At 47.0% G+C, this 12,837-nt stretch overlaps 1 protein-coding gene across 1 annotated transcript in view; it reads left to right on the forward strand.

Annotated features, from left to right (window-relative positions):
- TBC1D8B (TBC1 domain family member 8B) overlaps positions 1-12,837 on the forward strand; it is a 40,448-nt gene that overhangs the window by 16,376 nt on the left and 11,235 nt on the right. The window contains exons 6-14 of the mRNA XM_033137585.1: positions 100-307; positions 1,345-1,512; positions 1,976-2,125; positions 3,266-3,416; positions 5,205-5,419; positions 6,856-6,973; positions 8,483-8,768; positions 10,993-11,122; positions 12,694-12,792. Coding sequence (XP_032993476.1) covers positions 100-307; positions 1,345-1,512; positions 1,976-2,125; positions 3,266-3,416; positions 5,205-5,419; positions 6,856-6,973; positions 8,483-8,768; positions 10,993-11,122; positions 12,694-12,792 — 1,525 coding nt within the window. The remainder of the gene's footprint in view (positions 1-99; positions 308-1,344; positions 1,513-1,975; positions 2,126-3,265; positions 3,417-5,204; positions 5,420-6,855; positions 6,974-8,482; positions 8,769-10,992; positions 11,123-12,693; positions 12,793-12,837) is intronic.

Below are 12,837 nucleotides of genomic sequence, written 5' to 3' on the forward strand. Positions count from 1 at the left end.
AAATGTGGTTTCTTCCTGCCTCTGTTTTGCAAGACAAACATAATTAACCCGGCACACTTTCTTTACCCCCGCCCCCCCCGTTGTTGTTTTTCTCCCCAGAGGGCTTGAAAGCAGAGCCCACAGCGAGCAGTTTAATGCCTTCTTCAGGCTGCCGAAGGAGGAGTGCCTGCGGGAAGTGCACGAGTGTTTCTTATGGGTGCCTTTCAGCCACTACAATACTCTGGGGAAAATGTGCATCTCGGAGAACTACGTCTGCTTTGCCAGCCAGGATGGTTGCCTGTGCTGCGTAATCATCCCTCTGAGAGAGGTGAGTGAGGTTGAAGCCAAGGCTAAGCCGCTGCCACCTGCCACTTTGTCGTTAAGTCTGCCTCCCCTTCTAGAATCAAAGCAGCTGCAGTCTAGCGAACATCCAAGTCGAGGGGCTCATTACTGGGTTTAACTGCTTCCCCCCCCCTTCATTTTATTGTTTTACCAGAAGTTGTGATACTATTATTATTTTAATGCTAGGATCTTAACAACACTTATGCGGTCCTTTTGGAATTGTTGCCAAGGCTGGGTGGAGACGCACTCAGTAAATCACACTGGTACTTTCTGGCTCTGGGTGCGTTAACCAGCCGGCCCCATCCTGGGTGCCCCTCCAAAAGAAAAAAGATTTAGTAGAATTGTAAGGGACCACACGAGCCATCTAATCTAACCCCTTACAATGCAGGACTCTCTTGCCCAATGTGGGGCTTGAACCCGCAACCTTGGGATTAAGAGTCTCGTGCTCTACCGACCGAGCTATGTTCAAGTATGGCTACAAGCAGCAAGCCAGCAACTTACATGAGGATTATGTTCCGGGGATCGTGCCTAAAGCCAAATCCACATATTATCAAAACATTGGGTTCAATGGCGGGTGGGATTGCTGAAGTCTTTTTCCCCGTCCCCTTTCTGCTCCCTATTTATTTTATTTAAAAAAAAATTTTTTTGCCAAGCATGTAAAGATGAATGTGCACAAGTCAAATGTGCTCATGAGTTGTGGGTTTACACTCTATACATTTAAAGTATATCTCGCCCCTGGCAAAGACTGCTGGGAAGTGTAGTTCACCCCACAAGAGAGAGTGCAACAGCTCCTATCTCCCTTAACTAACTACATCTCCCAGAATTCATTGGGGGAAGCCATGGTTGTTTAAAGCAGTATGATTCTGCTTTGAAAGCAAAATTAAAAGAGAGCGAACCTCCTGGCCTCAGCTGTAGTGTAAGCCCTAGCCGTCCTCGGAGTGAACCGGTTGACCAAATTTAGTGAGAACGAGCCTTGTAAGAGTGGAATATTGCTGTAATCTTTGTGCATGCAAACACTTGCAGGTTGTAGCAGTCGAGGTGTCTGATCCTGGTAGCAAAGCTGTCAGCATCGCTACCAGAGGGAAGAGAGCCTTCCGCTTCTCCGAAGTGCGGGATTTTGAACAACTGGTGGCGACGCTTAAGAAGAAGTGTGATGCCGCAGCAAGCCTACAGCATAGCGTGAGCACAGAGGTAAAGGCTCTGTTTGTCTAATTCATTGCAGGACTCTGGGGGTGGGGAGGGCGGTCTTTTATGACGGCTGTGTTCATTGCAGGCACTATGCTTTTGAACTCCCGTTGCTGGAAAATGAAGGAGAGGAGAGCTTCTCAGGCCCTGCTTGTGGACCTCCCAAAAATGGGCACCTGGGTTGGCCACTTTGAGAAGAAGACGCTGGGCTAGTTGGGCCATTGGGCTGATCCAACAGAGTTCTCCTTATGTTCCTTTGAGTCAGGGGAGCTTTAAATGCTGGGGCTAGCAACCTTCTGGGGACCAGGCACATGTTCGCAAACTGAAGGAGCTTGTTGTTAATTCATATGTCCACCTAACGCCAGAATAGGGGACTTTTCAGAAGGTTTAGGAGGTCACTCGGAGGTGTGCCTGCTTTTTTCCCCTTCTCTTAAAACACAGCTCCTGTTGTAAATGCATTTTTTTGCAGGTTGCTGCTAGCTCGAACGCTGAGCCTCTCGTGGACTATTTTGAGGGGCAGCCGATGGCAAGCCACAAAGACAACAGCAAGATGGTTAGTACGGAAGCCCTCATGACCGTCTTTCACCCTCAGGATGCGGAGAATCTGGACGCTAAAATGGTAAGAAGGGAAAGCAGCTCCTGTTGTTGGAAATACCTCGCTTCCATCCCCCTACCCCAGGCATGTCCAAAGTTCGTTTCGGCAGCCTAATCTGGCCCGCCGGTTGGTTTAATCCAGCCCCTGTGGCAGTTTATTTCCTTTTATATAGTCCTAAAGAAAGCTCAACAACTTCAGGGTAAAATCCTAAAAACAGGCTCAGCAATGTCAATCCTAAAAAAAGGTTAACAACTTTGGTTGGCCCTTTGGTCGGCGCTCATCAAATCTAGCCCTCCTTGAAGAAAGTTTGGAAACCAACTACCCCAACTTGTCATCTTTGCTTACTTTGCATTTGGTTTTGTTTTATGCAGCTAGAGTTCATCGTTCTTGTGCACATTCCACCCCCTCCCCCAAAATGGGATCTGCAACAAAATGTTGCAGTTGTGGTGTGTTCCTGTTCAGGGAGTCAGCCAGGCAACATTTTCTAACACACTCCGTTCCCTCCCTCCCCGTTTTCCATCCCTTTCCCCACCCACACCCCCAAGCTGTTCTGTTCCCCCTGAATGTGCTCATGACAGAACGTGCTCCGTGACAGATGGCCATCCAACCTCTGTTTAAAAACCTCCAAGGAAGGAGAGTCCACCGCCTCTTGTTCCACTGCTGAACAGCTCTGACTGTCAGAAAGTTTTTTTCAAATGTTCAGTTGGAATCTCCTTTCTTGCAACTTGAAGCCAGAACAGGAGAAGACAAGCATTCTCCCTCCTCCATGTGACAGCCTTTAAGATATTTGATGATAGCTCTCATATCTCCTCTGAGACTCCTCTTCTTCGGGGCTAAATATCCCCAACTTCCTCAACCATTCCAGACCCTCGATCCTCTTGGTCACCCTCCTCTGCACACCTCCCAGCCTGTCAACATCCTTCTTACATTGTAGTGCCCAGAACTGGACACAGTATTCCAAGTGTGGTCTGACTAAGGCAGAATAGAGTGGGACTATTACTTCCCTTGATCTGGACGCTGTACTTCTGTTGATGCAGCCTAGAATAGCATTCGCCTTTTTTTGCTGCTGCATCACACTGTTGACTCACGTTAACCTTGGGGTCCACCAAGACCCCTAGATCTTTTTCGCACGTACTGCTAGTACATGATAACTTGCTTTTCTAGTTGAAAGAAAGAATGAAGGAGCAGTCCTGGAACATCCTTTTCGTAGAATGCGGGCGTGGTGTAAGTATGTTTCGGACGAGGAAGACGAGGGACCTGATTGTCAAAGGGATACCCGAGGTGTTACGAGGAGACCTTTGGCTCCTTTTCTCAGGTACTATCGGTTATGTCCTCATGGCAATGCTTTGTTGTTATTATTATATTGCAGTGTTGTTTTATTTATTCAGGTCGTATTCGACCCTTCCTCCCAAAGGAGCCCAGGGTGGCAGACATCAGAATGTTAAAACAATACAATTAAAAAATAAAACAAGGCAATTAAAACCATCTAAAGCCTTTTAAAAGCAACCTTGTACCCTAATTTCAAGGTTGCCATCTATGGGCCCATCAAAAGCCTGGGGTGTATGGGAACGCCTTTAAATTTCCCCCAAAAGTCAGTAGTGAGGGAGACAGGCTCACCTCTCCAAGGAGGGCATCCCACAAACAGGGAACCTACATCAATATCAATAAATATTTCCTGGGCAGCTTACAAACAAAATAGTATTGAAAATAAAACATACAAGGTTGCCTCCAAAGTTAGGGAATTAAGCGTTCTTAATACAGTCGTACCTTGGATCCCAAATGCCTTGGTACTCGGAACATTTTGGCTCCCAAATGCCGCAAACCCAGAAGTGAGTGTTCCGGTTTGCAAACGTTCTTTGGAACCCAAGCTCCAACGGGACTTCCAAGGCTTCTGATTGGCTGCAGGAGCTTCCTGCAGCCAATTGGAAGCCACGCTTTGGTTTCTGAACGTTTTGGAAGTCGAACGGACTTCCAGAATGGATTCCGTTCGACTTCCAAGGTACGACTGTAATGGATTTCTCTTGCTTTTCTGAAGGTTTTCAGTTATGTTTATTTATCTACATACAGTATTCATAAAAAAAAACCACAATGCAGTGAGATCCAGGTAGGTAGCTGTGTTGGTCTGATGCAGTCGAAATAAATATTATTATTATTTTTTAAACTGTCCAGTTGCAGTTTGCAACAATTGTCTGTAAAACTGTCCAATAAAAACCATGTAATATACTAAACATTAAGGTGTATGTATGTTTACATATGTGGCGCGGAGGCGCTGTGGGTTAAACCACAGAGCCTAGGGCTTGCTGATCAGAAAGTCGGCGGTTCGAATCCCAGTAACGCGAGATGAGTGCCGCAACCCCAGAGTCGGACACGACTGGACCTAATGGTCAGGGGTCCCTTTACCTTTACCTACCGTATGTTTATATATAAGCAGTACATATTTGGACAGAATTTAAGCTTGGCATGGGAGAGAATGATGCTGTCTTATAAAGGTAGGGGGATCGAGGTGGGGGCACAGAAAGGGCAAAGTATATTTTTAGGTGAGTGAGAAAGAAAAATATCAGGAATTGGGGGAGGGGGGGGCAAATAGAGGACGAGTCCCTTCTTTTGGAGGGATGCTTGCCCCCCCGGTACACCAGCCCCCTGGCGCTGCCTGTGTCTCGAGGGGCTGCAGAGCAGTTAATTGTTTGGTGCTAGCCCAGTTACAGAGGAGGGCTGGAATGATGGGGAAAGAGAAATTGTGTGACTCACGCAGGAGCACTGCATGTCAGGATCCCAGTTTGGGTAGCACTGGCCTAGGTGGTTTATTCCTAGAAGGCTGCTTAAAATGATCCCTGCGCATTAGCTGAGCTTTTGCCAACCTGGTGCCGGCCTGTGTTGGCTGCAGCTGGTGGGAGTTGTAGTTTGGAACGCCTGGAAGGCACCAGGTTGGCAAAGGCTGCATCAAAGGTGGGGAGCAAATCCGTGGGTGCAAATCAGCCTTGAGCCCTTATTCAGACATGGTGGCCTGAATCAGCACACTCGGCTCTTATAAGTGTTGCAGGGAAAATGCAAATGTCCTCTTCCTGGTTGTTCTGTAACAGTGTGAACCTAAACACCTTGGCAGGCGCTGCAAATGACATGGCTACCAACCCTGGCTATTACACCGAGATGGTGGAGAGGTCCTTCGGCACGTGCACTTTGGCAACGGATGAAATCGAACGTGATCTGCGCCGCTCCTTACCCGAGCATCCAGCTTTCCAGAGTGACACGGGCATTTCTGCCCTGAGGAGGGTTCTCACGGCGTATGCCCACAGGAACCCCAAGATTGGATATTGCCAGGTGAGACATGCCTGTGACCCCGGCCATCCTTGTGTAGTCTGCAAACTGCTAACTTTTCTATTTCTTCCTTTTAAATTGTTTTGTTTGTTCATAGTCTACGTACAAGTGGGACCTGGAGAAAAAAGGCTGGCAGCAGAGATTTTGTTTTGTTTAACGAAAAAGTATATACTGTTTGATTGCAAAAATATATACTGCTTGGGTTGCAAAAATATAAAACGGAGCATTAAAATCCCGGGGTGGGGAGGGGAGAAACAGTAGAAAGGTGTATTTGAAGCATTCTAAAGATTATTAAAATCAGCTTAAAAAATAAAACACTTGTAACTCATACATGTCTGGGTAGACTTGCATAAACAAAAATGTTTCAAGTAGGTGCAGAAAAGACCACAGAGAAGGCACCTGCCTGATAGCAATCGGCAGGGAGTTCAGGAGTGTGAGCACCACCACACAAAGGAAATATCAATCTCTTGCAAGTGCAGAAGGAGTATTTTGTGGTGCTTGGTAATGGTACCAGTTCCACACCGGATGCACCTGTCCAGGGATGCTTGCCCTTTTCCATTTCATCCTCCTTCCCCCTCGTTTTCTGTTCTCCCCTCTTAACTAGTTACTTAGCATTCTGTGCCAAAAAAATCATGCTCAGTCCCCACCAAGCTGTTTGGGGTCCAAAGCACTTTTTATTTTTATTTTTTTGCAAACCTTAGAGTTCCCCTAATCCTGTTAGGGATTGTGCTTAGGTTCCTGTTGCTTTTGGCAACGTAAGGAGAATGATTTTTTACACACCCACCTGTCAATCACCTGACATCGCATTGATGTCGGAATGTAGACACCTGTCAAAGTTGGCCAATGGTGGGTTGTTAGGAGATAACCTGCTCAGCACTGTGCACAGTGGGAGGCAGTTGGCACTGTGGCCTAAACCACTGAGCCTCTTGGGCTTGCAGATCGTAAGGTCAGCAGTTCAAATCCGTGTGACGGGGTGAGCTCCCGTTGCACTGTCCCAGCTCCTGCCAATCTAGCAGTTCGGAAGCATATCAACACAAGTAGATTAATAGGTACCGCTGTGGCTGGAAGGCAAACAGCGTTTCCATGCACACTGGCACTTGTCACAGTGTCCCGTTGCGCCAGAAGCGGTTTAGTCCTGCTGGCCACATGAACCAGAAATCTGTCTGTGGACAAACACCGGCTCCCTCAGCCTGAAAGTGAGATGAGCGCCGCAACCCCATAGTCGCCTTTGACTGGACTTAACCATCCAGGGGTCCTTTACCTTTACCTACCTTTACAGTGCTTCCCAAATGCTCAAGAATCAAGTAGTTGTTGTGCATTTGGGAAGCCACATTGAGGGCTAAGCAGGCTTTGCAAGGAGCAGAACTAGTCCCCGATGTCCTTTTTACGAAATGACGTACATCTCTCTCCCTCCTAACACTGCTTACTGTGCTCGATAGGCAATGAACATTCTGACATCAGTGCTGCTCCTTTACGCCAAGGAGGAAGAAGCTTTCTGGCTCCTGGTTGCTGTGTGCGAAAGGATGCTGCCCGATTATTTCAACCGCCGAATCATTGGTACTGCTTCACTTTAATGGTCGCTTTCGCAAATGAAAGGAATAGGCAGGGGAACCTGCTGTGCAGTGAGAGTAGATGCCAGCATTTGATTCACAGTGCACAAGTCCTAATGGCAAGAGACCCTTCCTCGTGGAACAAGCAGTGGTGCAGGCAGTTTATATGGAACAGGTTGCAGAGATAGCAGGGGTGCCTGCTTAGGGAAGGGGACCCATTGAGTGCTCTTTGTCCAAGGGGCCTCTCAACATCTGGAGCCAGAACTTCATGTTTGGGTCATAGGAATCTGCCCTATGAGCAGAATTGAGCTGAGGCCACTGGCACATCCAGATAAGTGCTGCTTCCATAGAGTAGCAATGACTCTGGGCATTTGGACAGTCCCACTCCTTCCTTCCTTCCTTCCTTCCTTCCCTCCCTCCCTCCTTTCCTTCCATTTATTTAATTCAGAGGCACCCCAGGCAGTTCACAGGTGGCCACCCAACCTCTGCTTTAAAACCTCCAAGGAAGGAGAGTCCACCACCTCCTGAGGAACTTGCTGTCAAGCAGCTTTTACTGTCAGAAAGTTCTTCCTGATGTTTAGTCGGAATCTCCTTCCTTCTAATTTGAATCTATTGCAGGGGAGGAATTTTGTAATATGGAGCCTTGTGCAAGGCCAAAATTTGATGCCCCACCCACCCAGCCCTCACACCACTTTCCCAAAGCCAGCTAAGCGAGGCACCGGGTTTTGGGAAGAAGGTGTGAGGCTCTGGCGGCGTCCTACCTCCTTTCTAAAGCTGGACAAGTGCTAAGTAGGCTTTGGCAAAGAGGCAGGAGGACTCTAGGACCTCTTTCCTGAACTAAGCACTTCCTAGGCTTTGGGAAGGAGGCAGGAAGGCACCCTCTTGTCATACAAAACACAAGTAAGTGAGAAGATAAAATATTTTATTCTAAACAGCAAGCAATATATACATACCAAGCAAGCACTTCAATCCACCACTTGGAAGCCCTCAAGAAGCGGCGAAGTGACTCTCCCAGGTAGCCTCAGTTTGCACAGCCCTGTGGCTGATCAGTCCACGCACGAGCTTCTCCAAAACTCTGCCCACAACCATCCGATTTATAGCTAGCTAGCCTGTGTGGCTTGCCCAACTGGCTACATGCAGATCATTCATCTGCCACCCCCTCCCAAAGCCTCACTTTCTCAAAACAATCTCCAACATCAAAGAAGGTACCTAGCACTATTACTTCCTCCCAACTGATTAGGACATTAAAGGCTGTTCTTCATGCCATCAAAGAACTTAACAAGAGACAGGGAGGGGGAAGGAACAGAGGCAGGAAGGGTAACCATGTCAGATGACTAACTCCTCGAAATAAAATTTATCTTCCGGATAGATTGCCCATGCAGCGGGGTAACTGGTTACACTGCCCTAAATCCACCTCTGTCCATTGGTTCTCTTCCAGAGCAAGAGAAAGCAAGCATGTTCCCTCTTCTGTGTGGCAGCCCTTCAGATATTTGAAGGTGGCTATCATATCTTGCAGGTGCCTTGGTAGACCAAGCGGTGTTTGAGGAGCTGATCAGGAACTATCTGCCGCAGCTGACGGAGCACATGACCGACATGACGTTCTTCTCCTCCGTCTCCCTGTCCTGGTTCCTCACTCTGTTCATCAGTGTGCTGCCCATTGAGAGCGCGGTCAATGTGGTCGACTGCTTCTTCTACGACGGGATCAAGGCCGTTCTTCAGCTGGGCCTGGCTGTGCTAGATTACAACATGGACAGGCTGCTCACTTGTAAGGATGATGCAGAAGCTGTGACTGTCCTCAACAGGTAATAAAGCCTTAAAAAAAAAAAAGCTAAGATGACCTGACAGTGCAGTTCTGTTCATATTGACTCAGAAATAAGTGCTGTTTGGTTCAACTTGTTGCTGCTACTACTACTACCAATAATAATTTATTTATATGCCGCCCATCTGACTGGGTTACCCAAGCCACTCTGAGCACCTTCCAACAAATTAAACACAATACATCAAACATTAAAAACTTCCCAATACAGTGGTAGGTACCTTGATTCTCAAACTTAATCCGTTCTGGGAGTCCTTTCGAATCCCAAAATTGTTTGAAAACCAAGGCGTGGCTTCCAATTGGCCACAGGAGCTTCCTGCACTCAAGTGGAAACTGCAGAAGCCTCATTGGACGTTCAGCTTCAGAAAAACGTTTGCAAACTGGAGCACTTGCTTCCAGGTTTGTGGCATTCAGGAGCCGATTTGTTCGACAACTAAGCCATTTGGGAGCCAAGATACCACTGTACAGGGCTGCCTTCAGATGTCTTCTAAAAGTCAGGTAGTTGTTTATTTCCTTGACATTTGATGGGAGGGCGTTCCACAAGGCGGGCGCCACCACCGAGAAGGCCCTTTCCCTCACTTTTCTCAGTGATGGAACTGCCAGAAAACCCTCGGAGCTGGACCTCAGTGTCTGGGCTGAATTTATTTATGATTACATTCATAGTCCACCTTCCTTCCAAAGAGTTCAGGGTAGCATAGACATTCCCTGCTCACCATTTTATCCTTGTGAGGTTAAGTTAAGCTGAGATATGGTGACTGGCCCAAGGTCATCAAGTGAGCTTTGTGGCTGAGTGAGGATTCAAACCCTTGACTTCCAGGTCCTAGTCCAACATTCCTACCCCCAAAACAACAACAATTGCTGTTGCTGTTGCTGCTGCTGCTGCTGCTGCTGTTGTTGTTGTTAAAATTTGTAAACTGCCCTTCATCTTAAAATCACAGGGTGGCTCACTGCCACCTTAGAAATGACACCACAATGGAATCCAGTGATATAGGATTGTAACTTGAATACAACTAGAGTAATGTGGATATTTTTCTCCTTTTCAGATTAGGCCTCTGTCTAGAATCCCCACCCATACCCCGCTACCAGAATTTATAATAACCTTTTGCTTTCTGTTTTAATTGATGAGCAGCACAATGCAGCTTCCAGTCAAAAGCAGCAAAACACAATAAAAACAGGGTGAAATACATTGTGGGGGAAAATGTAGCTCCAGCAGCAGCAAGGCAGTGGAGTTTTGAGAAAGTGCTGTGGGCGCCAGTCACAAAATGGCTGACACAAGACACATTATGTCAGGGGTCAGCAAACATTTTCATCAGGGGGCTGGTCCACTGTTCATCAGACCTTGTGGGGGGCCACACTATACTTTTTTTTGGGGGGGTGAACGAATTCCTATGCCCCATAAACAACCCAGAGATGTATTTTAAATATAAGGACACATTCTACTCATGTAAAAATACGCTGATTCCCGAACAGTCCGTGGGCCGGATTTAGAAGGCGATTGGGCCGGATCCGACCCCCAGGCCTTAGTTTGCCTACCCATGCATTATGTGTTGTGTTTGGGGTGTGTGCGTGTGTGTGGTGTGACACAAAATGGCCGCCATATCTAAAAAGGAACAGAAAGAGAGATTGGACTACAAAGTGTGCTTCATGGTGGGGCCTAGGGTGGGGAGAGGGCACCTACAATCACAATCATCATCGTTAAAATTTGTGTACCACCCTTCATCCAAAGATCACAGGGTAGTTCACAACATAAAACTGCAGAATGAAGACACAAAATCACTTGCTCGCTGGCAAAAACTCTTCACACCTCTGTTCTGAACAAAAGTGTGGGCGAATTTTCCCTCCTGGCGTCCAGTGAAAAGTGGGCAAACAGGAACTGTGGGAAGGAAGAGCAAACCGTCCTTCAGCCACTACCCATTTTTATGAGGTGCTTACTGTGAAATTTCATGGGTGCTATAGGCAGTATTGGTTTGCCCACCCACAGGCGCTGTGGTGATGACCCCTCCTCAACAAAAAATATAAAATAGCCACAGCTGCCCTACTCAACACTAATAAATAAAATAGCAGGTTGGCCCATTTATATATTTATTATTTTTCATGCACAACAAGGTTTTTCCTTGTGGTCTTTAAAAAAAAAATACTCATTTCTACTCACTTTTAATTCACTATGTTTTGTACATGTCCCCACCCTGTCCCTTTTATTGCAAATCAAGGTTTTTTGACAGTGTTACCAACAAAGACAGTCCTCTGCCTCCAGCAGTGCAGCAGGGCTCGGGTGCGAATGAAGCCAAGAGCCCTCACCCCAAAGTGGACATCACGGACTTGATTCGAGAGTCAAACGAGGTTCGTAAAGCCAATTGGCTTCAGAGGGGTGGGTGCTGTTTTCCCCCTCTTTCCTGCATTGTCAACAAGCCACCTAGAGGTCTCTCTCTTGTTTTCTCCTTCAAGGTATCTAATAATAGAATGAAAGGGGCCTTAGAGGTAATCCAGCCCCACTGCTCAGCGCAGACTCTAGGATACATTCCTAATGGGATAGCCTCCCAGATTCTGCTTAAATACCTCCAGTGAAAGAGACCCAGGGGCGTAGCAAGGGGGGCGCGTAGGGGGAAGTCCGTCCCATGTTCCATAATGGAGGGGGTGACAAATAATCAAGGAACAATTACTGCCCTTCTAGGGCGGTTCATTAAAAAGGTCTTATCTCACTATACTAGGGATTATATAGCTATATATGAAATTTCATGCATATCGGTTAATATCTTGACCCTCCTCCACCAAAATAGCTATTTACGTGGCTGTTTTCCTATGTCGTGATGGCTGAAATTTCAGTTCAGTGGAGCACTTACTGTTCCCAACCCTAACCCTGTGGAAAGCCATCTAATTAGACTTTAATTTGATTTTGAGGTGTTTTTAGGAGGTAATTTAATTATTGTTTGATTTTATACCAATGTTATGTATCTGATGTTAGCCACCCTGAGCCCGACTTTGGCCGGGGAGGGCGGGATATAAATAAAAGTTTATTATTATTATTACTTGTTATTATTCCTTTATAAGAAAATGTGAAATAACGTAAAACCATTTTTGCGGGGGGGGGGGATCAATGGGGGGTGACAAGAAATTTTCCTCACCGGGTACCACCTGACCTTCCTACGCCTCTGGGGGGGGGGGTGACAAAAAATTTTTTGCCCCTGGTTACCAATTTACCTTGCTACACCCCTGAAGAGACCCTTCTACCTCCTGGGGCAGCCCTCAGGTAGCCCTGTGAGGTAGGATAGGCTGAGAGGCGGTGACTGATCCAATGAGCTTCATAGTTGAGTAGGGATTTGAACTCTGGTCTCTCAAGTCCTAGTTGGACACTATAGCCCCAAAAGTAAACCAGGCTTTATGAGAGCTGGGGGTTCTCTCCCACCTTAGAAACTGCTTCCTGATAGTACAGTCGCTTAAATAATGCAGACATAATCCAGAGAGAAAAGAAGTTCTGAGAGCATTTTACTGAGGAAAACTGAACAAAACCTGTATATAATTTGAGGGAAAAGGAACAGAGTGGTTTTGTCTTTCTCTGACATTAGGCCGTGTACAAAGCTGGGAGACATTTAACCAAACATACAGAGGAAAAGCTCCGGCAGAACTGCACAGCGATTCAGGGCACCGACCTCAGTAACATCAAGGCACTTTGTCTGGTTGCTAAGCAACACCAACCCCGCCCCCCTTGGTTAGCCTTCTTAACAGATAACCCTTTAGTTCCACACAGAATGATCCCTGCTATTGCACTTCCAACGGTTCCCTGGTAGGAGAGGCTTACCAGCCCTATTGCGGGTCTTGCATCCTGCTGTTCAGGTAACCAGAATCTTACAGCATCCCAGTCCAGTTAGGTCTGCCCCTGGAAGCGGCCTGATGGATTCCTGCTCTTCTCCTAGAAATATGGTGACATCCGGTTTGAGGAAGTAGAAAGTATGCGGCGCCGTAACAGGCTGTATGTCATTCAGACCTTGGAGGTCACTACGAAGCAAAATGTGGTGAGTGAACTGCATGCTCAGATACCTTGAGCTGTGTGGCACAAG

This window comes from Lacerta agilis, chromosome Z, assembly GCF_009819535.1.
Source record: "Lacerta agilis isolate rLacAgi1 chromosome Z, rLacAgi1.pri, whole genome shotgun sequence".
NCBI lineage: Eukaryota > Metazoa > Chordata > Lepidosauria > Squamata > Lacertidae > Lacerta > Lacerta agilis.